General features: G+C 46.1%; 1 protein-coding gene across 1 annotated transcript in view; it reads left to right on the top strand.

Annotated features, from left to right (window-relative positions):
* Window positions 1-22806: 22806 nt before the first annotated feature.
* The window catches only part of sec62 (SEC62 homolog, preprotein translocation factor), a 40277-nt gene continuing 38836 nt past the window's right edge, over window positions 22807-24247 (top strand). The window contains exon 1 of the mRNA XM_052018533.1: window positions 22807-22862. Coding sequence (XP_051874493.1) covers window positions 22827-22862 — 36 coding nt within the window. The 5' untranslated portion in view covers window positions 22807-22826. The remainder of the gene's footprint in view (window positions 22863-24247) is intronic.

Genomic DNA, 24247 nt, shown 5'->3' with positions numbered 1-24247 from the left:
ATAAATAATACAACTCCTTGCCTTACTTTCTCACATTCATTTTTCTCATGTTTATGCTTATGCAGGACAGCACAAAGGCACAGCTAGCAGAGCTGCTGCCTCAGAGTTTCAGCAACCAGGGTTCAATCCCGACCTCCGCCACTATCTGTGTGGAATTTGCACATTTCCTCTGCGGCCCCGTAGGTATCCTTCGGGTGCTCCCAGTTTCCTCCCACGTCCCAAAGAAGTGTGGGTGGGCAGGCTAATTGGCCGCTACAATTGCCCCTAGTGCGTAGAGTCTGGGGGTGGTTGAGGGGAATGTGGGGAGAATAAAGTGAGTTAGGTTAGGGTAGGATTAGAGTAACAATGGGTGCTTGTTGGTCAATGTGGACTCGGTGAGTTGAAGCACCTGTTTCCATGCTGTATCTCTCTGGGATGCTAAGACCGTTCCAGCTTTATATTATACTCTGTCGCACACTACCACGACCTTCTGATATTGAACTTTTACCGGCAGACTGTTATCAGTAAATAGATGTCTACGCACACACTCAAGTCAAGTAAGGACCTTGGTTTACCTCCCACTATTGTCCTTGCTCAGTGAGAAGGTGCAAGGGAAAGGTTGCAAGGCTGATTTGGGATACTAGCCTCTGGTCCCTCTGTCCTTGTCCAGTGTTATTTCACCTTTACTCACTTTCACAGGCAGCCAAGCCTGTACCTTCTTTATTGGAATTGGAATTGGTCTATTATTGTCATGTGTACCGAGAGGTTGCACCGACTAGGACTTTATTCGCTGGAATGTAGGAGATTGAGGGGTGACCTGCCAGAAGTATATAAGATCATGAGGGGCATAGACAGGGTGAAAGCTCACAGTCTTTTTCCTGGGGGGGGTGTTAAGAGGAGGATGCAGGTTTAAGATCAGAGGTGTGAGGGACATTAGTTCAAATTAGTTTTAACAACTCTTATGTGTCTCAGAATATCAGAGTCATTAAATTGTTACAAAGCCTCTAACAATTTAATGACTCTGATGTTCAGAGATTTTGACAAGAGCAGTGCTCTTTCCCCAGCCTTGTCTCCTATTAACCGGCAGGCCATTCTGTGAGCAGGGTAATGCTACAGAGGCAGGTTGTATGGCCCTCAGACCTCTTTAAGTTTTCATAGAAACAGAAAAACAGGATGTTGCTTTCATCTTTCATGTTAGTAATGATGTAAAAGTTTTGTAAATGTGACTTAACCAGGACTTTGTAAAGCTGTGGCAAAACTTCCTCACTCCTACCTCTTTAAGTTCTGAGCCTTTTGGACTATTTCTTGCATCTGCCAGTAACTATTTGGTTATTCTGTAACCAGATCACTAATCACTCTGCAAGGGTGGGGATGAGGAGATGGAACATCAGGGGCAGCTTCTTCATGCAAAGGGTGGTGCGTATTTAGAATGAGCTGCCAGAAGTAGTGGTTGAGGCAGGCACATCAGCAACATTTAAAAGCCATCTATATAAGTCCATGGATAGGAGAGGTTTCGAGGGCTATCAGCCAAATGCGGACAGATGGGACCAGCTCAGTGATCAATACAGTCGGCATGGACAAGTTGCACCAAAGGGCCTGTTTCCATGCTGTATGACTATAACACAGTGAAAATCTTTTGTCTGCATGTGATCTAGATGGATCATGCCAAACGTAATTACATCAAGATAGTAAAAAGTAAAGAGAATGCAGGATATAGTTTTGCAGCTATTGTTATTGGTATTGATTTGTTATTGTCACTTTTACCTAGGTACAGTGAAAAACTTGTCTTGCATACCGATCGTACAGGTCAATTCATTACACAGTGCAGTTACATTGAGTTAGTACAGAGTGCATTGAGGTAGTACAGGTAAAAACAATAACAGTACAGAGTAAAGTGTCTCAGCTACAGAGGAAGTGCAGTGCAATAAGGTGCAAGGTCACAACAAGGTAGATCGTGAGGTCAGAGTCCATCTCATCGTATAAGGGAACCGAAAGTGCAGTGCAGGTAGACAAATAAAGTGCAAGGGCCGGGATGAGGTCAATTGGGAGATCAAGAGTTCATCTTTAACATAAGAGAGGTCCAGTCAAGAGTCTGATAACAACGGGATAGAAGCTCTGAGTCACGACCTAAGGCATTTTGCAATGGTCCACCTTGATCTAAAAGTTATGTCAGGGGTTGTCCAGCCCAATACAAAGGAGATCAAGGAAGGTTCTTCAAACCATTAGGCTGAATGAAGTTGGGTTTAACCCACCACCCAGACTCACTGCTCATTGCCCCTGCCCACCCACTCTACCCCTTTCCATCTCCTCACCTCCACCTTTCCCTGTACATACAGAGGTCTGATGCAGAGAGCTAAACAACCTACCTCTGTAGCAATACTCTGTCCCCAGAATGGACTGTTGATTAACAGGACACAAAGCTGGGGACAGAGCCCTGCTCTTGTCAAAATCTCTGAACATCAGAGTCATTTAATTGTTCGAGGCTTTGTAACCATTTTACTGACTGATATTCTGAGGCACATAAAAGTTCTTTACTAATTTGAACTAATTAATAAATAAACATTGCTTCATTACTTTAAAAAATCTTAATAAAAATATGAATAATTAAAACATCAAAATAAAGTCTATGAAGTAAAAGATATAATTGAAAATCAAAAATCTGCAGATGCTGGAAATTTGAACTAACAGTTAATTGTGAGGTTATCCATTTTGAATAAAAATATATATCTTTTCTGAGGGGAAAGACTGTCTGTGAAAGCCCAAACAAATTTTGATGTCTATGTAAACAGATCACTGAATATTGATCTGGTTACAGAATAACCAAATAGTTATTGGCAGATGCAAGAAATAATCCAAAAAGCTCAGAAATTAAAGAAGGACTGTGGAAGTTTTGTCACAGCTTTACAAAGTCCTGGTTAAGTCACATTTACAAAACTTCTACATCATTACTAACATGAAAGATGAAATGAACATCCTGTTTTTCTGTTTCTACAAAAACATCTTGTGCTCATTATATTGTGAATAAATGAATTTTGTTTCTATCCTGTCCCTTGCCAATCCAGTTTATTTGTTATTCTGCTCTGTGTTGTATTTAACCTGAAGCTTGGACTGTCCCTAGGTACTGTGGATCTAATTAATCAGATTTTCAAGGTGCCAAAAAATAAAGTGAGTTAATTAATTTCTAATCCTGTGCCCTATAAGTGCATGAAGTGAGGCATGTATGGAAGCAGGACAATGGTGTAGTTATGGGACATGATTTAATCTTTGCCTTGAAGTTATTTTGATATTCTGTCATAATTCCATGTCATTGATTAGTAGAAGCAATAAATTCCATGTACTTCAGGCACCTGTGGCTCTATTAACTGTTTCTTCAACTTTTCAGTAAATACGTGGAAAACTTTTATCAGAGATGAAGACATGTTTTTTATAAACCTTGTGTTTTTTCTGACTTTTAAAACTCCATAAAATAATGAGTTGACAGTTATACACTGATTTTGATAAGCAAAAGCCATCCTAAAGTCCACAAAGGCCAAAGAAGTATTCTTGGCAATGTAAGTCACTGTCACAACCAAGGAACTGTTACGTTCACACTGATAGAAGGGGAAGATGGTGGATATCAGGAGGCTGGGATGTGATCAGAAGATCCTGGAACTGCACAGCAGGACTGGGAAATAGGTAAGCCCATAAGATCATAAGATATAGGAGCAGAATTAGGCCATTTGGCCCGACGAGTCTGCTCCACCGTTGGATCATGGCTGATTATTTTTCAATCCCATTCTCACGCCTTCTCCCCATAACCCATAATCCCATTACCAATCAAGAACCTATCAATCTCTGCCTTAAATACACCCAACGACTTGGCCTCCACAGCCCTCTGTGGCAATGAATTCCACAGATCCACCACTTGGCAGGCACGATAGTGTAGCGGTTAGCGTAACGCTATTACAGCGCCAGTGACCCAGGTTTGATTCTGGCCACTGTCTGTAAGAAGTTTGTATGTTCTCCCCGTGTCTGCGTGGGTTTCCTCCGGGTGCTCTGGTTTCCTCCCACATTCCAAAGACGTACAGGTTAGGAAGTTGTGGGCATGCTATGTTGGTGCTGGAAGCGGGGTGACACTTGCGGGCTGCCCCCAGAACACTCTACGCAAAAGATGTATTTCACTGTGTTTCGATGTACATGTGACTAATAAAGATATCTTGTCTTCTGGTTGAAGAAATTCATCCTCACCTCAGTTCTAAAGGGACATCCCTTTATTCTGAGGCTGTGCCCTCAGATCCTCGACTCTCCTACTGATAGAAACATCCTCTCCATGTCCACTCTATCCATTTTTGGTTTAGTTGTTCAAAAAGATGCAGTAAATGCTAATGAGACTTTCCTTTACTGGATGCAAGCAGCAGTGTAGTGATTGCAATGTTACACTAATGCATTCCAATTCACAATCGCTCTTGTGTTTTACCTCCATATAAAAGAATGAAATCCTGTCACCTTGTTCATCGAGCACTTCTACTGTCTATGGGATATTGTGGTCTCTATCTCACGGTCACCATTTCTACTTCTGAGAATTATATTTTGTTCACTTTCTTCGACTAGTCCACATTGACTGCCCGTTTCCCATCCCACTTCTCCGTGGGTCGATCCTTTAAAATTTTCTTCCTGACATTCCTTACAGCGGCACTTTCAAATTCCCAGCCATCTTCTCCTCTATTCCAGAAGAAATATTACAGCTACCAATTGAGTAAGAAGCTGTAGAGAGTAGTGGACTCAGCCCAATACATCACAGGCACATCCCTTCCCACCATCAGTAGTATCTACAGGCACGAAAGGATTGCATTTCTATAGCACCTTTTACAATCTGAGTACTTGACAAAGCGCAATGCATATTGGCTTAGTCTCTGCTGTAATACATCTACAAAATACACAGCAGTTACTGTCCAGCTTACTCTGACAGCAGCTCCTAAACCCATGGCTCTACCCCAAGGACAACAGGTGCAGTTCCCCTCCAAGTCACACACTTGGAAATACATCACTTCGCTTCATCATCCTGAAACCACCTTCACCAGAAAGACTGTGTAGTTCTAGTAGGCAGCTCACCACAATCATCATGGTCGACTAGTGACGGGCAACAAATGCTGGCCTTCCATGACATTATGAAGAACAATCCTTTGGCATATTTCAGAGAAAGACTGCTTTTTCGATGCCAAACTCACTCTGGAACCACATTGTGGGTTCTACACACACCTCAGGGACTGCAGCAGTTCAAGAAGGAAGCTCACCACTACCTTCTCAAGAGGAATTACAGATGTGCAGTTAAGTGCTGGCTCAGCCTGTGAAGCCCACATCCTTTGAATTAATACTGAAAAAAAATTATCGCTCATTCAACATGACAAACATTTTCAAACTTGTTGTGTGGAAGCTTGCTTGACGCAACATCTTTGAATAAAAATTAATGTGCACAGTTAAAATAAATCCTGCTTTAATGCCCTTATCTCCATCTTTACACTGCCTGGATTTGTGTTCAGAATGAAGCTGAGACTATCAACACCATCTACAGGGTACTCCACGTTAACTGATTGACTCCAGTGGAGGGTACTTACATTGAACACAGAACATCGAACGGTACAGCGCAGGAACAGGCCCTTCAGTCCACAACGTGTGTGCTAACCGTGATGCCAAATTAAACTAATTCCATCTGCCTGCACGAGATCCATATCTCTTCACTGCTTTCATGTCCGTGTGTCTGTCTAAATGCCTCATGAGCTCTACCATCGTATCTGCTTTCACCACTTCCCCTTGCAGTGTGTTCCAGGCACCCGCCACTCTCTGTGTACAAGAACCTACCCCGCACATCTCCTTTAAACTTTCCCCCTCTCACATTAAACCTATGCCCTCTAGTATTTAACATTTCCACCCTGGGGAAAGGACTCTGACTGTCTACCCGATCTATGCCTCTCATAATCTTAGAAACTTCTATCAGGTCTCCATTTACCCTCTGACGCTCCAGAGGAAACAATCCAAGTTTGTCCAACCTCTCCTTATAGCTAATAGGCAGTATCCTGGTAAACCTTTCTGCACCCTTTCCAAAGCCTCCACATCCTTCCTGTAATGGGATGACCAGAACTACACACGATACTCCGTGCAGGCGAACCAAAGTTATGAGAAGCATAGATAGGGTAGACTGCCAGAGTCTTTATCCCAGCGTGGAAATGTCAAATGCTGGAGGGCATAGGTTTAAGGTGGGAGGGGGAAAGTTTAAGGGAGATTTGCAAGGCACTTTTTTTTACACAAAGGGTGGTGGGTGCCTGGAACGAGCTGCCAGGGAAAGTGGTAGAAGCAGATACAATGGTGGAGTTTAAGAAGCATTTAGACAGACACACGGACGTGAAAGCAATGAAGGGATGTGGATCAGGTGCAGGCAGATGGAATTAATTTAATTTGGCATCACAGTCAGCACAGACATCGTGGGCCGAAGGGCCTGTTCCTGTGCTGTACTGTTCTATGTTCAATGTAAGTATTCTTCACTGGAGTCAATCAGTCAGTTTGAAGTACCCTGCTGATGGTGTTAATAGACTCAAATTCATTCCAAACACAAATCCAGAACTGAACGCATCGGGATCATTGAACGAGAGACCCTTATATTTCACGGCTTTGAGACATCCCAAAGTGTTTTACTATCAATGAAATATTCTTCACCAATACATTGCTTGTGAAGTGATCTCTCTTCTGTATTGTAGGGAATACAGGAGCATATTTGTACACAGCAAGTTCTTACAGTCTCATATTAACCAGAACCCCACCCAGCTCTCTGCCCAATTCCACCCTTCTCAGGGTTAACTGGCCTTGTTTCACATGGTGTCCTGTCTTCCAGATCCATTTCCTACTCATAATTGAGCCGAGGACCACTGTCACTTACCCTGTTTATACATGAGTCTGATGTGTTATAGTGGATGATGGTGGTTTTTGCAAGGACCTAAGGCAAGTTTAAGTGCAATAAAGAGTCAGCAATGCTGACATAAACATGCTTTCTGTGTTTGCAAGCATCATTGTCAAGGCTGATTCTTCAAGAGTTAACCACAGTTTTATGAGCTTCTAGATGGGCCAAAGGGTCTGTTCTGTGCTGTAGTAGTCCATGACTCTATGAGTCACAAATGAGCCAAACTGGTTAAAGATGACAGATTTTAAGATAAGATTTCTTTATTAGTCACATGTACATCGAAACACACAGTGAAATACATCTTTTGCATTCTAGAGTGTTCTGGAGGCAGCCAACAAGTGTCACCACACTTCCGGCGCCAACATAGCATGACCACAACTTCCTAACCTGTACGTCTTTGGAATGTGGGAGGAAACTGGAGCACCCGGAGGAAACCCATGCAGACTCGGGGAGAACGTACAAACTCCTTGCAGACATCAGCCGGAATTGAACCCAAGTCTCTGGCGTTATAATAGCGTTATAAATTTCCTTCCTAAAGGGATGGTAATGAAACAGATGGATTTTTAAAACAGCAATCCATTCGTCTCATGGTGAGCATTACTGATGTGACAAAGTTATTTCCAGATTTATTTAATTAGCTGAAGATATAAGGATCTATAGCAGCTTGGAGACGGAAGTCAATCCCTTCATTTTAGAAGCCTCTCAATTATTAGTTTTCCAATTTAAACACGGCACCTCCACTCACCTGCACATGTTTGAGGCAAATAAAAACGGAGCGACATGAGGCAACATGAGCAACATGTTGAGGTTGTATAAGTCATTGGTGAGGCCAAATTTAGAGTATTGTGTGCAGTTTTGGTCACCTAACTATTGGAAGGATATCAGTAAGATTGAAAGAGTGCAGAGGAGATTTACTAGAATGTTGCCGGGTCTTCAGGAGTTGAGTTACAGGGAAAGATTGAACAGGTTAGGACTTTATTCCTTGGAGCATAGAAGAATGAGGGGAGATTTGATAGAGGTTTACAAAATTATGAGGGGTAGACAGAGTAAATGCGAGTAGGCTCTTTCCACCTAGATTAGGAGAGAATTGTACGAGAGGACATGGCTTTAGGGTGAAAGGGGAAATTTTAGGGGGAACATTAAGGGGATCTTCGTCACTCAAAGAGTGGTGGGAGTGTGGAACGAGCTGCTATCTGACGTGGTAAATGCGGGCTTTTAAGTTTTTAAGTTTTAAGAATAAATTGGATAGATACATGGATGGGAGAGGTCTGGAAGGTTACAGACTGGATGCAGGTCAATGGGACGAGCGGAATAACGTTTAGGCACAGACTAGAAGGGCTGAATGGCCTGTTTTCTGTACTGTGGTGTCCTATAGTTCTATGGTTCTAACATGAGACAATAGGAGCTGGAGTAGGCCACTCGGCCCCTCAAGCCCACCATTCAATACGAACATGGTTGATCTGCCCAAGGCCTCAACTCCTGTACTAGATCCCAGTTGCCCCCATTCCCCAATCTTTCAAAAATCTATTTACTTCCTCTTTAAATACCCCCAGTGATTCCACTCTCACAACCCTCCATGGTAGAGAATTCCAAAGATTGACCACCCTCAGCAAGAAGCAGTTCCTACGCACCTCAATTTTAGGACAGTGATTACACAGAAAAGTTAATCAACTAATTTTTGATTGTTTCATTTCTCCAATGATGTCATTACAGAGACTTAATTACAGTAAAACCAGGTTTTCATTACAGAATAAAACACTTAATTATCCTAACTGAGGCTAACTTAGTTAAGAGCAAACCTAAGTTTTGGCCAAAACAATAGTGGCGTGTTATAACATAATCATCAAGCCTCTGTACCTTGGTGCAGTTACAGCTGCAGCCCATCTCTCTATTGTTGAACCTTATCAGTGGTTCCCTGTTACCACTTCAGCACAAGCTACACCCTATTTTACCAGTTATTAACCCTCTCTATTCCTCCCCCAAAAACACTACTCTCCCCACATTCTCATCAACTCCCCCCAGATTCTACCACTCACCCACACACTGGGAGCAACTTACCTGCTGACCTTTTGCATACTTGGAATGTGGGAGGAAACCACAGTGCTTGGGGAAATCATGCGGTCACAGGGAGAACATGCAAACGCCACACAGACCGCACCCGAGGTCAGGATTGAACCGAGGTCTCTGGCTCTGTGAGACCAGCTGCACCACTGTTGCACCCTAAACTATTACCATAAGCTCACCCTGTGTAAATTTTTAAAAAACATTCACTGTCATAAGAAAGGACATTTTGGAACAATTGGCCAGGTTGGGCTTAAACGTTAATTGGCAATTCTGTGGAGAACTGCGGGTATCCTGAGGTCCAAGGTCACCACAACTTCTACCTCTACACAAAATGAGTGCCAGAGCTTCTAATTCCCACCCACTCCTTCCCCTCACTTTGTTTTTGGACTCACCCCTGAGCCCAGCATGTAAAGTGCATCTATCCCCTCTGTCCACTGAGGATGCTCTGGATGGAAGGAACAGATGCACTTCACATCCGGCCCAGACACTCCACCAGCGATGAGTTGCATACCAACAGACAACTCTGTTCGGTGGGAGTGTTGTGGAACAGAGGGACCAAGGAGTACAGGTATATTGTTCACTGAAAGTGGCAGCACAGGTAAGGTGGTGAAGAAGACATTTGGCACGCTGGCCTTTATCATTCAGGGCACTGAGTACAGGAGTTGGGACATAATGTTGCAGTTGTACAAGACAATCTAATTACAGCGCCAGCAACCCAGGTTCAATTCCGGCCGCCGTCTGTAAGGAGTTTGTACGTTCTCCTCGTGTTTGCGTGGGTTTCCTCCGGGTGCCCCGGTTTCCTCCCACATTCCAAAGACGTACAGGTTAGGAAGTTGTGGACATGCTATGCTGGCGCCAGAAGCATGGCGACACTTGCGGGCTGCCCCCAGAACACTCAATGCAAAAGATGTATTTCGCTGTGTGGTTCGAGGTAGAAGTGACTAATAAAGAAATCTTATCTTTGATACTAGTGAGGCTGCACTTGGAGTATTGTGTCTGTACCTGGTCTTATGGTCACCCTGCTATAGGAAGGATGTCACTAAGCTGGGGAGAGCGCAAAGAAGATTTACTAGGATGTTGCCAGGACTCAAGGGCCTGAGTTACAGGGAGAGGTTGGGCAGGCTAGGACTTCATTCCTTGGAATGTAAGAGACTGAGGGGTGACCTTTTAGATGTGCATAAAATCATAAGGGGCATAGGTAGGGTGAATGCGCACAGTCTTTTTCCCAGAGAAAGGGAACCTAAAACTAGAGGGCATAGGTATAAGGTGAGAGGGGAAAGATTTAAAATGGACCTGAGGGGTGACCTTTTCACACAGAGGATGATGGGTACGTGAAGCCAGCTGCCAGAGGAAGAGGTTGCAGGTACAATGACATTTAAAAGACATTTGGATAAGTACATGGACAGGAAAGGTTTATTCAGGCCAAACATGGGCAAATGAGACGAACACCTTGGTCAGCATGAAAGATTTAGGCCAAAGGGCCTGTTCCCATGTATTACTCTGTGACTATTTCAATGCAGTTATCAACCCTGTGAGAAATAACGCAAAGGTAAGCAATTTATTGTTTTGTTATAAATCTTTTTATTTATTTGCTATAATTCAAAGGTGTTTTTATTGCTGCCCTTTTTAAATTTTCTTTACAATTTTTTTTACATTATTTCATTCCAGTTCTGGTTAGTGCCGGTGGACACATGGCAAGCTTGGGCAAGTTTGGATGATCTAACTCCGTGTGAGACCCGGTATGGGAATGGTTTTATTTTAAAACATATTGTTTCACATTGTTTATTTGCCTTAAAGGCCTTTCTGCCTGTTTTGTTAACCTCGTTATAATGGTAACCCCGAAGGATTTAAAGCCACAGAGCATTCAGACTTTAATAATAATTTAATATTAATTAAGATAGAGCCATCCCTTGTGATTATAATGTGCCTAAACAAAGGTCAGGAAAATTAGACCAAAGTGCAACTGAGCAGCCGAGGGGCTCCTGAGATAAGTTCCTGACTCAAAGGTAATGCAGGATGCAATTCCTCATCTCCTATTGAACAAATCTGCTTCACAGAGCACCCAATTAAAAACTAATCACATTAAATTAGTAAGTTGGTTTATTATTGTTACATGTACTGAGGAACAGTGAAAAACTTTGCTTTGCATGCCATCCATACAGATTATATCATCACTTGAGGTAGTACAAGGGAAAAGCAATAACAGAATACAGAATAAAGTGTAACTGTTACAGAGTAAGTGCAGTGCAAGCAGACAGTAAGGTGCAAGAGCCATGACAAGGTAGGGGCAGGCATGGTAGTGTAGTGGTTAGCGTAACGCTATTACAGCGCCAGTGATCCAGGTTCAATTCCGGCCGCTGTCTGTGAGGAGTTTGTACGTTCTCCCCGTGTCTGCGTGGGTTTCCTCTGGGTACTCCGGTTTCCTCCCACATTCCAAAGACGTACGGGTTAGGAAGTTGTGGACATGCTATGTTGGTGCTGGAAGCGTGGCGACACTTGTGGGCTGCCCCTAGAACACTCTACACAAAAGATGCATTTCACTGTGTGTTTTGATGTACATGTGACTAATCTATTGTGAGGCCAAGAGTCCGTCTTATCATATTAGGGAACCGTTCAATTGTCTTATAGAAGCTGTCCTTGAGCCTGGTGGTATGTACTTTCAGGCTTTTGTATCTTCTGCCCGATGGGAGGGGGGAGAAGAGAGAATGTCCAGGGTGGGAGGGGTCTTTGATTATGCTGGCTGCTTTACTGAGGCAGTGAGAAGTGTAGACAGAGTTCAAATTCAAATACAGTAATGAGAATGGAAAAGGCAACCAGATTATACACAGAATAGGTCCCTGGTCAGACCCCACTTGGAGTATTGTGCTCAGTTCTGGTCGCCTCACTACAGGAAAGATGTGGAAGCCATAGAGGGTGCAGAGGAGATTTACAAGGATGCTGCCTGGAATGCGGAGTATGCCTTATGAAAGCAGGTTGAGGGAACTTGGCCTTTTCTCCTTGGGGAGACGGAGGATGAGGGGGGACCTGATTGAGGTGTATAAGATGATGAGAGGTATTGACAGGGTAGATAGTCTGAGGCTTTTCCCCAGGGCTGAATTGGTGGCCACAAGAGGACATAGGTTTACGGTGCTGGGGAGTAGATATAGAGGAGATGTCAGGGTTAAGTTTTTTACTCAGAGAGTGGTGAGTGCATGGAATGGGCTGCCGGCAACGGTGGTGGAGGCGGATACGATAGGGTCTTTCAAGAGACTGTTAGATAGGTACATGGAGCTGAGTAAAATAGAGGGCTGTGGGTAAGCCTAGTAATTTCTAGGGTAGGGACATGTTCGGCACAGCTTTGTGGGCCGAAGTGCCTGAATTGTGCTGTAATTATTCTATGTTCTATGTTCTAATATGCCTCTCCTAACAAAGGTGTAAATCACTCTTCTTCTCAACCAAGTGGACCAATTTCCCCCTCATCCCCTGCAGACAAGACGATGTCATTTCATAGCCAACTATGGATCTGACGGTGAGAAATGTGTATGTAGAGCTCCCAACTAGAGAGAGTGTGATACTGGATCTCCTCTTAGGGAACGGGATGGCAGGTGACAGAAGTGTGTGTCGGGGAACATTTTGGATCTAGTGATCATAATTCTATTAGTTTTAAGATAATTATGGAGAAGGATAGGGATAGTCTGGTTGAGATTCTAAATTGGAGTAAAGCAAATTTTGAAGGCATCAGAAGGGATCTGGCAGGTGTGCATTGGGACAGGCTGTTTTCCGGCAAAGAGATCATTGGCAAGTGGGAGGCTTTTAAAAGCGAAATATTGAGAGTACAGAATCTGTTTGTTCCTGTTAGAATAAAAGGCAAGGATAACAGATTTATGGAACCTTGGTTATCGAGGGATATTGAGGCCTTGGCACAGAAAAAAAAGGTGGTGCATATCAGATGTAGGCAGTTAGGATCCAATGAGGCATTTGAGTATAAGAAATGCAAGAGAACACTAAAGGGAGAAATTCAGGAGGGCAAAAAGAGGACATGAGGTTGCTCTGGCAGATAAGGTGAAAGAGAATCCCAAGGGTTTCTATAGCTACATGAAGAGCAGAAGGGTAACAAGGGACAAAATTGGTCCTCTTGAAGATCAGTGTGGTCGTCTATGCATGGAGCCGAAAGAGATGGGGGAGGTCTTAAATTAATTTTTTGCATCCATGTTTACTCTGGAGACAGACACAGAAACTACAGAACTGAGGCGAAAGAGTAGTGAGGTCATGGACCATATCCGAATTACGGAACAGGAGGTACTGGCTGTCTTGAGGTGAATTAGGGCGGATAAATCCCCAGGGCGAGAGAAGGTGTCCCCCTCAGACCTTGTGGGAGGCTAGTGCAGAAATCGCAGGGGCCCTGGCAGAGATATTTAAAACATCCTTAGCCACGGGTAAAGTGCCGGAGGACTGGAGGATAGCTAATGTCGTTCCGTTGTTCAAGAAAGGCTCTAAGAATAAGCCTGAAAATTATAGGCCGGTGAGCCTGACGTCAGTGGTGGGTAAATTATTTGAAGGTATTCTAAGGGACAGGATATATAAGTATTTGTACTGGATATATAAGATAGACAGGGCCTGATTAGGGATAGTCAACATGGTTTTGTGCGTGGTAGATCATGTCTAACCAATCTTATACAGCTTTTTGAGGTGGTTACCAAGAAGGACGATGAGGGAAATGTGGTGGGCATTGTCTACATGGACCTTTGCAAGGCCTTTGACAAAGTCCGGCATGGGAGGCTGCTCCAGAACATTAAGTCACTTGGCATTCAGGATGAGGTAGCCAATTGTATACAACATTGGTTTAGTGGGAGAAGCCAGAGAGTGGTAGTAGATGGTTGTCTCTCAGACTGGAGGCCTGTGACTAGTGGTGTGCCGCAGGGATCAGTGCTGTGTCTGTTGTTGTTTATCATCTATATTAATGATTCAGATGATAATGTAGTAAACTGGATCAGCAAATTTGTGGATGACTCCAAGCTTGGGGGTGTAATGGACAGCGAGGAGGGCTATCAAAGTTTGCAAAGTGATCTTGACCAGCTGGGAAAATGGGCTGAAAAATGGCAGATGGAATTTAATGCAGAGAAGTGAGGTGATGCACTTTGGGAGAACAAACTAGGGTAAGACTTACACAGTGAATGGTAGGGCTCTGAGGCATGCAGTAGAACAAATGGACCTGGGAATACAGATCCATAGTCCCTTGAAAGTGGTGTCACAGGCAGATAGGGTCGTAAAGAGAGCTTTTGGCACATTGGTCTTCATAAATCAGGCCATTGAGTACAGGAATTGGGCTGTCATGTTGAAGTTGTATAAGACATTGGTGAGGCCAAACTTGCATGTAGCTCTGGTCACCTACCTACAGGAAAGATATCAATAAGCTTGAAGGAGTGCAGAGAAAATTTACAAGGATGTTGTCAGGACTTGAGGACCTGAGCTATAGGGAAAGGTTGAATAGGTTCGGACTTTATTTCCTGGAGACTAAGAGAATGAGGGGAGACCTTATACAAAATTATGAGGGGTATAGATAGGGTGAATGCACGCAGGCTTTTTCACCTAAGGTTGGGTGAGACTAGAACTGGAGGTCATAGGTTTAGGGTGAAAGGTGAAATATATAAGGGGAACCTGAGGGGGAAGTATTTCACTCAGAGGGTGGTGCGAGTGTGGAACGAGCTGCCAGCGGAAGTGGTGGATGAGGGTTCAAATGTAACATTTAAGAGAGGTTTGGATAGGTACATGGATGGGAGGGGTTTGGAGGGATATGGTCCGGGTGCAGGTAGATGAGACAAGGCAGAAGATCAGGTCGGCATGGGCCAGATGGGCTGAAGGGCCTGCTTCTGTGCTGTGGTGCTCTATGACTCCATGACTCTAAATGGGGGACAGTGGTGTTGAGGTTATAACAGTGGGCTCCTAGTCCAGAGAACAGGAGCAGAGAAGAACTAAGAACACTAGTCAACCCTTGAGCCTGCTGCTCCATCAAATATCACGACTGAGAGGGCAGGTGGGGACTGGATTTGACACCTCATCCTTAAAGAAGACCCCAGATAGAAAAGGCAAATGGAGTTTAATTCAGATAAGTGCGAGGTGTCACGTTTTGAGAAGACAAATCAGGGTAGGACTTTCACAGTGAACATTAGGGGCCTGGAGAGTGTTGCAGAACAGAGGGGCCCAGGATTACAAGTACATGGTTCCCTGAAAGTGGCTTCACAGGCAGACAGGGTGGCGAAGAAGGCTTTTGGCATGCTGGCGTTCATCAGTCAGGGCACTGAGTACAGAAGTTGGGATGTTATGCCACAGTTGGTGCGGCCGCACTTGGAGTATTGTGTTCAGCTTTGGTCACCCTGCTGTAGGAAAGATGCCATTAAGCGGGAAAGACTGCAGAAGAGATTTAAGATGTTCTATCTTTATTAGTCACATGTACACCGAAACACACAGCGAAATGCACCTTTTGCATAGAGTGTTCTGGGGGCAGCCCGCAAGTGTCACCACGCTTCCGGCGCCAAAATAGCATGCCCACAACTTCCTAACCTATACGTATTTGGAATGTGGGAAGAAACCCAAGCACCCGGAAGAAACCCACGCAGACACGGGGAAAACGTACAAACTCTTCACAGACAGTGGTCGGAATTGAAGCCAGGTCACTGGCACTGTAATAACGTTACGCTAACCGCTACACTACCGTACAAGGATGTTGCCAAGACTTGGTGGACGGGGTTATCCAGAGAGTTCGGGCAGGCTAGGACTTTATTCCTTGGAGTGTAGGAGACTGAGAAATGATCTTATAGAGGTGTATGAATAAAATCTGATGGGGTATAGATAGGGTCTTCTCACACAGTCTTTTTCCCAGAATAGAGGAATCCAGAACTAGAGAGCTTCGGTTTAAGGTGAGAGGGGAGAGACATAATAGGAGATTGAGGGCCAACTTTTTCTGAGTGTGGTCAGTATATGGAACGAACTGCCAGAGGAAGTGGTTGAGACAGGTCCAATAACAACATTTAAAAGACATTTGGGCAGGTTCATGGATAGGAAAGGTTTAGAGGGATATGGGTCAAATGTGGGCAAATGGGACTGGCTTAGATAGGCATACCTCACTTCACTCGTTCACCTACACTCTCAGTTACTAGATGTTCTAATACAAGAATCCAATTCAGATGATGTGCTTGGTTTGTGGTGAGATGCCAGCCAGTTATATTGTTAAGTTGGTTTATTATTGTCACATAAGAACATAAGAAATAGGAGCAGGAGTCGGCCATCTGGCCCGGTGAGCCTGCTCTGTCATTCAATAAGATCATGGCTGATCCGGCCGTGGACTCAGCTCCACCTACCTGCCTTTTCCCCATGACCCTTAATTCCCCTACTATGCAAAAATCTATCTGTGTCTTAAATATGTACCGAGGTACAGTGAAAACTTTGTTTTGCATGCCATTCATACATATCATTATATTACGACGGTGCATTGAGATGGTACAGGGGAAAACAATAACTGAATGTAGAATAAAGTGTTACAGTTACAGAGAAAGTGCAGTGCAGGCAGACAATAAGGTGCAAGGTCATAACGAGGTAGATTGTGAGGTCAAGAGTCCAGTTTATCGTACTAGGGGACTGTTCAATGGTCTTATAACAAACAGGATAGAAGCTGTCCTTGAGCCTGGTGGTACGTGCTTTCAGGCTTTTGTATCTTCTGCCCGAGGGGACGGGGAAGAAGAGAGAATGTCCAGGGTAGGTGGGTTCTTTGATTATGCTGGCTGCTTTATTGATGCAGTGAGAGGTGTAGACAGAGTCCATGGAGGGGAAGCTGGTTTCTGTGATGTGCTGAGTTGTATCCACAACTCTCTGCAGTTTCTTGCGGTCACGAGCAGACCAGTTGCAGTACCGAACTGTGATGCATCCAGATACGATGCTTTCTGTGGTGCGTTAATAAAAATTGGTGAGGGGCAAAGGGGACATGCCAAATTTCTTTAGTCTCTTCAGGAAGTAGAGGCACTGGTGAGCTTTCTTGGCCATGGTGTCTACGTGGTTGGACTAGGACAGGCTATTGGTGATGTTCGCTCCTTGGAACTTGAAGCTCTCAACCCTTTTGACCTCAGAACCATTGCTGTAAACAGGAGCATGTGCAATACCCCCCCTTCCTGTACGCAATGACTGCCTCTTTTGTTTTGCTGACATTGAGGTTGTTGCCATGACACCATGTCACGAAGCTCTCTATCTTCTTCCTGTACTCCGACTCATCGTTATTTGAGATACGGCCCACTACGGTGGTATCATCTGCAGGTGGAGTTAGAACAGAATCTGGCCACACAGTCATGAATGTATAGGGAGTAGAGTAGAGGGCTGAGGATGCAGCCTTGTGGGGCACCAGTGTTGAGAATAATCATGCCGGAGGTATTGCTGCCTATCCTCACTGATTTGCAGTCTGTCGGTCAGGAAGTCAAGGATCCAGTTGCAGAGGAAGGTCTTGAGTCTAGGTCTCGGAGTTCGGTGATGAGTTTGTTTGGAATTATAGTACTGAAGACAGAGCTGTAGTCACTAAGCAATAGTCTAACGTAGGTGTCTTTACTGTCGAGATGCTCCAGTGATGACTGTAGGGCCAGGGAAATGGCATTCACTGTAGACCTGTTCCGGCAGTAGGTGAATTGCAGTGGGCTGAGGTTGTCTGGGAGGCTTGAGTTAATGCGTGCCATGACCAGCATCTCGAAGCACTTCATGATGGTGGATGTCAGAGCCACTGGGCGGTAGCCATCAAGGTACCGGGGTGATAGTGGTCTTCTTAGAGCAGGTGGGAACCTCTCACTTGTTTAACCTGAAACGGTACCACTTCATCTTTTGTACTTTAAGCTGATCTCAGTGGGATAAATTTCTGAATGAAGATCAAAGGGCACTGACAGTCTGAAGGCGCACTTTACAGGAGGTGAGAGAGGGGAGCAGGAATGGGCCACTTGACTCTTTGAGCCTGCTCCAACGTTCATTGAGATCATGTGGTCTTCCATCTGACCACAATTTTCCTCATACCTCTTGACTCTCTTGATATTCAGAAAATACTCAGGGACCTGAGGGGCAATATTTTAACACAGAGGGTGGTGGGTATATGGAACGAGCTGCCAGAGGAAGTGGTAGAGACAGGTAAAATTACATTGAAAAGACACTTGGACAGGTACATGGATAGGAAAGGTTCAGAGGGATATGGGCCAATCGCAGGCAAATGGGACTGGCTCAGTTAGTCAACCCTGGTCAGCATGGACGAGCTGGGCCGAAGGGCCTGTGTTCTGCGCGGTATAACTCTATGATTCTTTGACTAAGTTTACTGAAGAAATTCCAAAACTTTGGTAGCTGAAGGTGCAACTGCCATTTAGGGTCCAGCAAGTGGATAGGATTAGAGACACCAGAATAAAAGTGAAAACGAGAGACTATTTTATCACAAAAATCAGTTTTACACGCAGAGGGCAAGTTTAACATCTAAGAGTTAGAGAAGTCATGTTCCACAAGAGCTGCTATAAAGTTACCAAGGTTTAGGATGTCAAAAATTGTGTATTTATAAAGGATAAAATCTTCATTCCACTCATCCCAAGGTATTCCCCTGGCATCTTTGATTGGCAAGTTTAACACACTGTACGGTTCTGGCCCCTTGCCAATTCCCACTGTTATAAGACTATGGAATAGTCCCTTAGTACAATAAGATGGACTCTTGACCTCACAATCTACCTTGTTGTGACCTTTCACCTTACTGTCTACCTGCACTGCACTTTCTCTGTAGCTGTAACACTTTATTCTGCATTCTGTTATTGTTTTCCCCTGTACTACCTCAATGCACTGTTGGAATAAACTGATCTGTATGAATGGTATGCAAGACAAGTTTTTCACTGTATAAAATAAGATTTCTTTATTAGTCACATGTTCATCAAGACACACAGTGAAATGCATCTTTTGTGCAAAGTGTTCTGGGGGCAGCCCACAAGTGTCGCCACGCTTCCGGCGCCAATACAGCACGCCCACAACTTCCTAACCCGTGCGTCTTTGGAATGTGGGAGGAAACCGGAGCACCCAGAGGAAACCCACGCAGACACAGGGAGAACATACAAACTCCTTACAGACAGTGGCCGGAATTGAACCCAGGTCGCTGGCGCTGTAAAGTGTTACACTAATCGCTACACCTCGGTACATATGACAATAATAAACCAATGCACCAATTTCACCACATCATTGCTGGTGATACCTCCAGCAACTTGGGCCCCGAGCTCTGGAATTCCCTCCTCAACCTCTCGGCCTCTCTTCAACCAAAAATTTAGTCAACTTTCTTAAATTTCTTTAACATCAAACTCAGTGTTATAATGCGACTGTAAGGAAGCTGAGAACCATTGCAGTCTCATTGACTAGCCTGTAAATGCAAACAGTCTTCAGCAGGTGTCACCAAACACCAACCACAGAAGCAATGAAGTCATTTCACAGGAAAGATTGCTAATTTTTGTTGGTTCAGAGTTTCTGCTTGTGATCTGTTTATGTTACAGTTCAACTCTTAGCCAAAGTGCATTTGTATTTGTAAAATCTTCCATGTCTACACTTCCACACTTCCCACTGCCTCGGGAAATCAGCCAACACAACCAAGTACCCCTCCCACCCCGGTCATTCTCTCTTCTCCCCTTTCTTGTCAGGCAGAAGATACTAAAGCCTGAAAGCACGTACCACCAGGCTCAAGGACAGCTTCTATCCCACAGCTTGTAAGACTATTGAATTGTTCCCTAGTATGATAACATGGACTCTTGACCTCACAACCTACCTCGCACCTTATTTTCTGCCTGCACTGCACTTTCTCTGTAACTGTAACACTTTATTCTGCATTTTGTTATTGTTTTCCCTTGTGCTACCTCAATGCACTGATGTAATGAAATGATCTGCATGGATGGCATGCAGAACAAAGTTTTTCACTGTACCTCGGTACATGTGACAATAATAACCCAATTTACCAATCTAGAACAAAGGGACTTGACAAGTCTGTCAGTGGTGGGACAGGAGGGTGTGCAGAACAGGCCATATTGAAGGATTATGCATTCCTCCTGCCATGTACAAAGGGGTTTCACCTGTTCTCAACAAAGAGACGAGATTCTCAGTTCCATCCCAATCACGAGTAGAAAAAAGAGGGTGTAAAGGGGGTAGAGGCAGGATAAGTGAAGGGACAGGATAAGTGAAGGGACAGGATAAGTGAAGGGACAGGACATGGGCAAATGGAACAATTTGAAGTAATCTGCTACGGTGCACAGAGCAGAGTGAAAATCAAAAACTACAGATGCTGGAAGTCTGATACAAAACAGAAAACGGTGGAAACCCTCAGAAGGTCAGGAGAGAGAAACAGATTTAATGTTACATGTCAAAGATCCTTCGTTAGAACCACTGATTGATTTCTGGATATTAGGAAATCCATAGAACCATAGAACCATACAGCACAAAACAGGCCCTTCGGCCCACCGTGTCGTGCCGTCCATCAAACCACCCTCACACTATCTAAACCTTTCCTCCCGCATATCCCTCTATCCCACACTCCTCCATGTGCCTATCCAACAAACTCTTGAACCTGTCCAATGTATCTGCCTCCACCACCACCCCAGGCAGTGCATTCCATGCACCAACCACCCTCTGGGTGAAAAACCTCCCCCTGACATCTCCCCTGAACCTCCCACCCATAACCTTAAAGCCATGCCCTCTCGTCTTGAACATTGGCGCCCTGGGAAGGAGGCACTGGCTGTCTACTCTATCTATTCCTCTCAATATTTTATACACCTCTATCATGTCTCCTCTCATCCTCCTCCTTTCCAGTGAATAAAACCCTAGCACCTTAAGCCTGTGCTTATATTCCATACGCTGTAATCCAGGCAGCATCCTGGTAAATCTCCTCTGCACCTTCTCCAATGCCTCCACATCCTTCCTATAATGCGGCAACCAAAACTGAACACAGTACTCTGGTCAAACTAGAGTTTTGTAAAGCTGCATCATCACCTCGTGGCTCTTAAACTCAATCCCACAATTTATGAAAGCCAACATCCCATAGGCCGCCTTAACTGCTCTATCCACCTGTGATATAGTAAATCAAGGGATATAGTGAAGAAACAATGGTGTTGAGGTAGATTAGCTTTAATGAATGGCAGGGCATGCTCTACTTCATTCAGAGTTTGAGGAGATTCAGTTTGTCCCCAAAGAATCTTACAAATTTCTACGATGGAGAGCATTCTGCACCGCCTGGCGTGGAGGCTCAAATGCACAGGATCACAAGAGGCTGCAGAGGGTTGTACGCTCAGCCAGCTCCACCATGGGCACAACCCCCCCCCCCCCCCCCCACCATCGAGGGCATCTTCAAGAGGCGGCACCTCAAGAAGGCGGCATCCGTCACTAAGGTCCCTCACCACCCGGGACATGCCCTCTTCTCGTTACTACCATCGGGGAGGAGGTACAGGAGCCTGAAGACCCACACTCAACGATTCAGAAACAGCTTCTTCCCCTCCGCCATCAGATTCCTGAACGGTCCATGAACCCATGAACACTACCTCGTTATTCTCTTTTTTGCACTATTTACTTATTTTGTAACTTATAGTAATTTTATGTCTTTGCACTGTACTGCTGCTGCAAAACAACAAATTTCACGTCATATAAGTCAGTGATGATAAACCTGATTCTGATTCTGAAGTGCCGAATGGTCCACTCCTCCTTCTACTTCTGTTGTCCTTTGGACTGCAGAGTGGATTCAATGGACATAAACTTCACTTTGCCATAACTCCAGAGAAAATATTAGACATGAAAAACACGACGATGCCGGAGGAACTCAGCAGCCAAGGCAGCATCCGTGGAGAAAAGCAGGCGGGTCAACGTCTTGGGTCAGGACCCTACTTCAGGACTGAAGTTGACCCGCCTGCTTTTCTCCACGGATGCTGCCTGGCCTGCTGAGTTCCTCCAGCACCATCGTGTTTTTCATCTAGATTCCAGCATCTGCGGTCCTTTGTTTGTCTAAAACAAGATTTCTTTATTAGTCACATGTACATTGAAACACACAGTGAAATGCGTAGAGTGCTCTGGGGGCACCTTTTGTGTAGAGTGTTCTGGGGGCAGCCTGCAAGTGTCGCCACACTTCTGGCGCCAACGTAGCACGCCCACAACTTCCTAACCTGTACGTCTTTGGAATGTGGGAGGAAACCAGAGCACCCGGAGGAAACCCACGCAGATACGGGGAGAACATACCAACTCCTTACAGACAGCGGCCGGAATTGAACCTGGGTCACTGGCGCTGTAACAGTGTTACGCTAACCGCTACACTACCGTGCTAACTGTATATAAAACATGTTATATGTGAAGTATGAGGCATTGTTGTCCATGCAAAAGCCTTTGACTCTGTCAGTCAGTGGATTCAATGGAGAATCCTTCTCAAATTTGGCGGCCTGAGAAATTCTTCTCCGACGTGCTGTGGTGCCAACTGCGACTGCAACCAATGGGTCCACCGCAAAGCCAATCACACTGCAGGTAGGGTTACGTCAATGTTCCTCCTCGCCCTTCTGGGTAACAGGTGAGTATCAGAGGACAGGTGTTGGTGGCTTGATTCCCTCACCAGGTTGTGCTGTGGCTGTAATGTTGCTCTGCCGGTCGGTGGGTGGCGATATGACAGCAGATTCCCCCTCCCTGGTCGATGGGAGACAGGCGTGGCTGCAGCTCCCCTCGCCCGCTGCAGATTCAATGCCCAAACGCAAGGCGGCGCTGCGACCGCATGCTACGTCCCCTCCCGGCCGCCAGGCGGCGGCGCCGGCGGCGGGCCGCTGGGTCTCGCGATGTTTGGTTGCCCTGTTACACGTCACTCGGGGCCGGAGACATGGCGGAGCGACGCAAGCAGAAGAAGCGGAGCCAGGTAGCGGGGTCCGGGGAGGGCAGGGGGACGGGGGGAGGGACGGGGGGGTGGGGTAGGAGGACGCGGAGAGGGTGGAGGGACGGGGGGGTCGAGGGACGAGGGGTGGGGGTTCAGGGACGGGGCAGGGGTGCAGGGTCGAGGGGGTGGGGGAGGAGGGATGGGGGTGGGGGAGGAGGGATGAGGGGGGGAGGAGGGACGAGGGGTGCAGGGTCGAGGGGGTGGGGGAGGAGGGATGAGGGGGGGGTGGAGGGACGAGGGGTGCAGGGTCGAGGGGGTGGGGGAGGAGGGATGAGGGGGTGGGGGAGGAGGGATGGGGGTGGGGAGGAGGGATGAGGGGGGGGGAGGAGGGACGAGGGGTGCAGGGTCGAGGGGGTGGGGGAGGAGGGATGAGGGGGTGGGCGTGGAGGGACGGGGGCAGGGGTGCAGGGTCGAGGGGGTGGGGGGACGGGGGTGGGGGCAGGGGTGGAGGGACGAGGGGTGGAGGGACGAGAGGTGGAGGGACGGGGGCAGGGGAGGAGGGACGAAGGGCAAGGGTGGAGGGACGAAGGGGAGGAGGGAAGAGGGGCAGGGGAGGAGGGACGAGGGGCAAGGGTGGAGGGACAGGGTTGGGGTGGAGGGACGAGGGGCAGGAGTGGAGGGACGGGGTTGGGGTGGAGGGACGAGGGGCAGGAGTGGAGGGACGGTGTTGGGGTGGAGGGACGAGGGACAAGGGTGGAGGGATGGGCTTGGGGTGGAGGGACGAGGGGCAGGAGTGGAGGGATGGGGTTGGGGTGGAGGGACGGGGTGGAGGGATGAGGAGTGGGAATGTGGGTGGGGAGGTGGAGGCGGTGGCAGGACAGAAGCTGTGGGGAGGATTGGAGGAATGGAGTGGGAGTAGAAGTTTGAAGAACAGAGGTGGACGGATGGGAGGGGGTGAAGTGTTGGAGAGATGGAGGTGGGTGGAGGGGATGGTGGCACAGGGACATTGTGGGTGGGGGATTGGAGACGGGGTGGAGGGATGGGGAGGTGGATGGGGTGGAGGAACAGTGAAGCTGTGGGGGGGAGGAGGAATGGAGAGGGGATAGAGGGTGGCAGGACGAGGAGAGGTTGTGGTAAAAACCAGCGAGATGAGGGCTGGTGAAGAACTCGAAGTGGATCTCAACTTTCTTCATCATTTGCTCTTATTTAATGCATTAAGCTCTATTCTTATTTTCCTGGTTAAATTTGGCAGTGCAATGTGAGAAAATGTCGATTTAAGGGACAGACGAGTTTGTTTTTTTCCCGCAGCATTGTTTGATTAGCACCTGCCCTAATGCGTGAAACTCAAAAACTGAGTGGACTTAGTGATAGTTTCCAGTTGAAGTGATATCCATTGGGAAATTGGACGAAACACTTCTGTGCTCTAT

This window comes from Pristis pectinata, chromosome 6 (genome assembly GCF_009764475.1).
Source record: "Pristis pectinata isolate sPriPec2 chromosome 6, sPriPec2.1.pri, whole genome shotgun sequence".
NCBI classification, from domain to species: Eukaryota; Metazoa; Chordata; class Chondrichthyes; order Rhinopristiformes; family Pristidae; genus Pristis; species Pristis pectinata.
The sequence above is the reverse complement of the archived record's forward strand: the minus strand, read 5'-3'. Positions and strand labels throughout refer to the sequence as shown.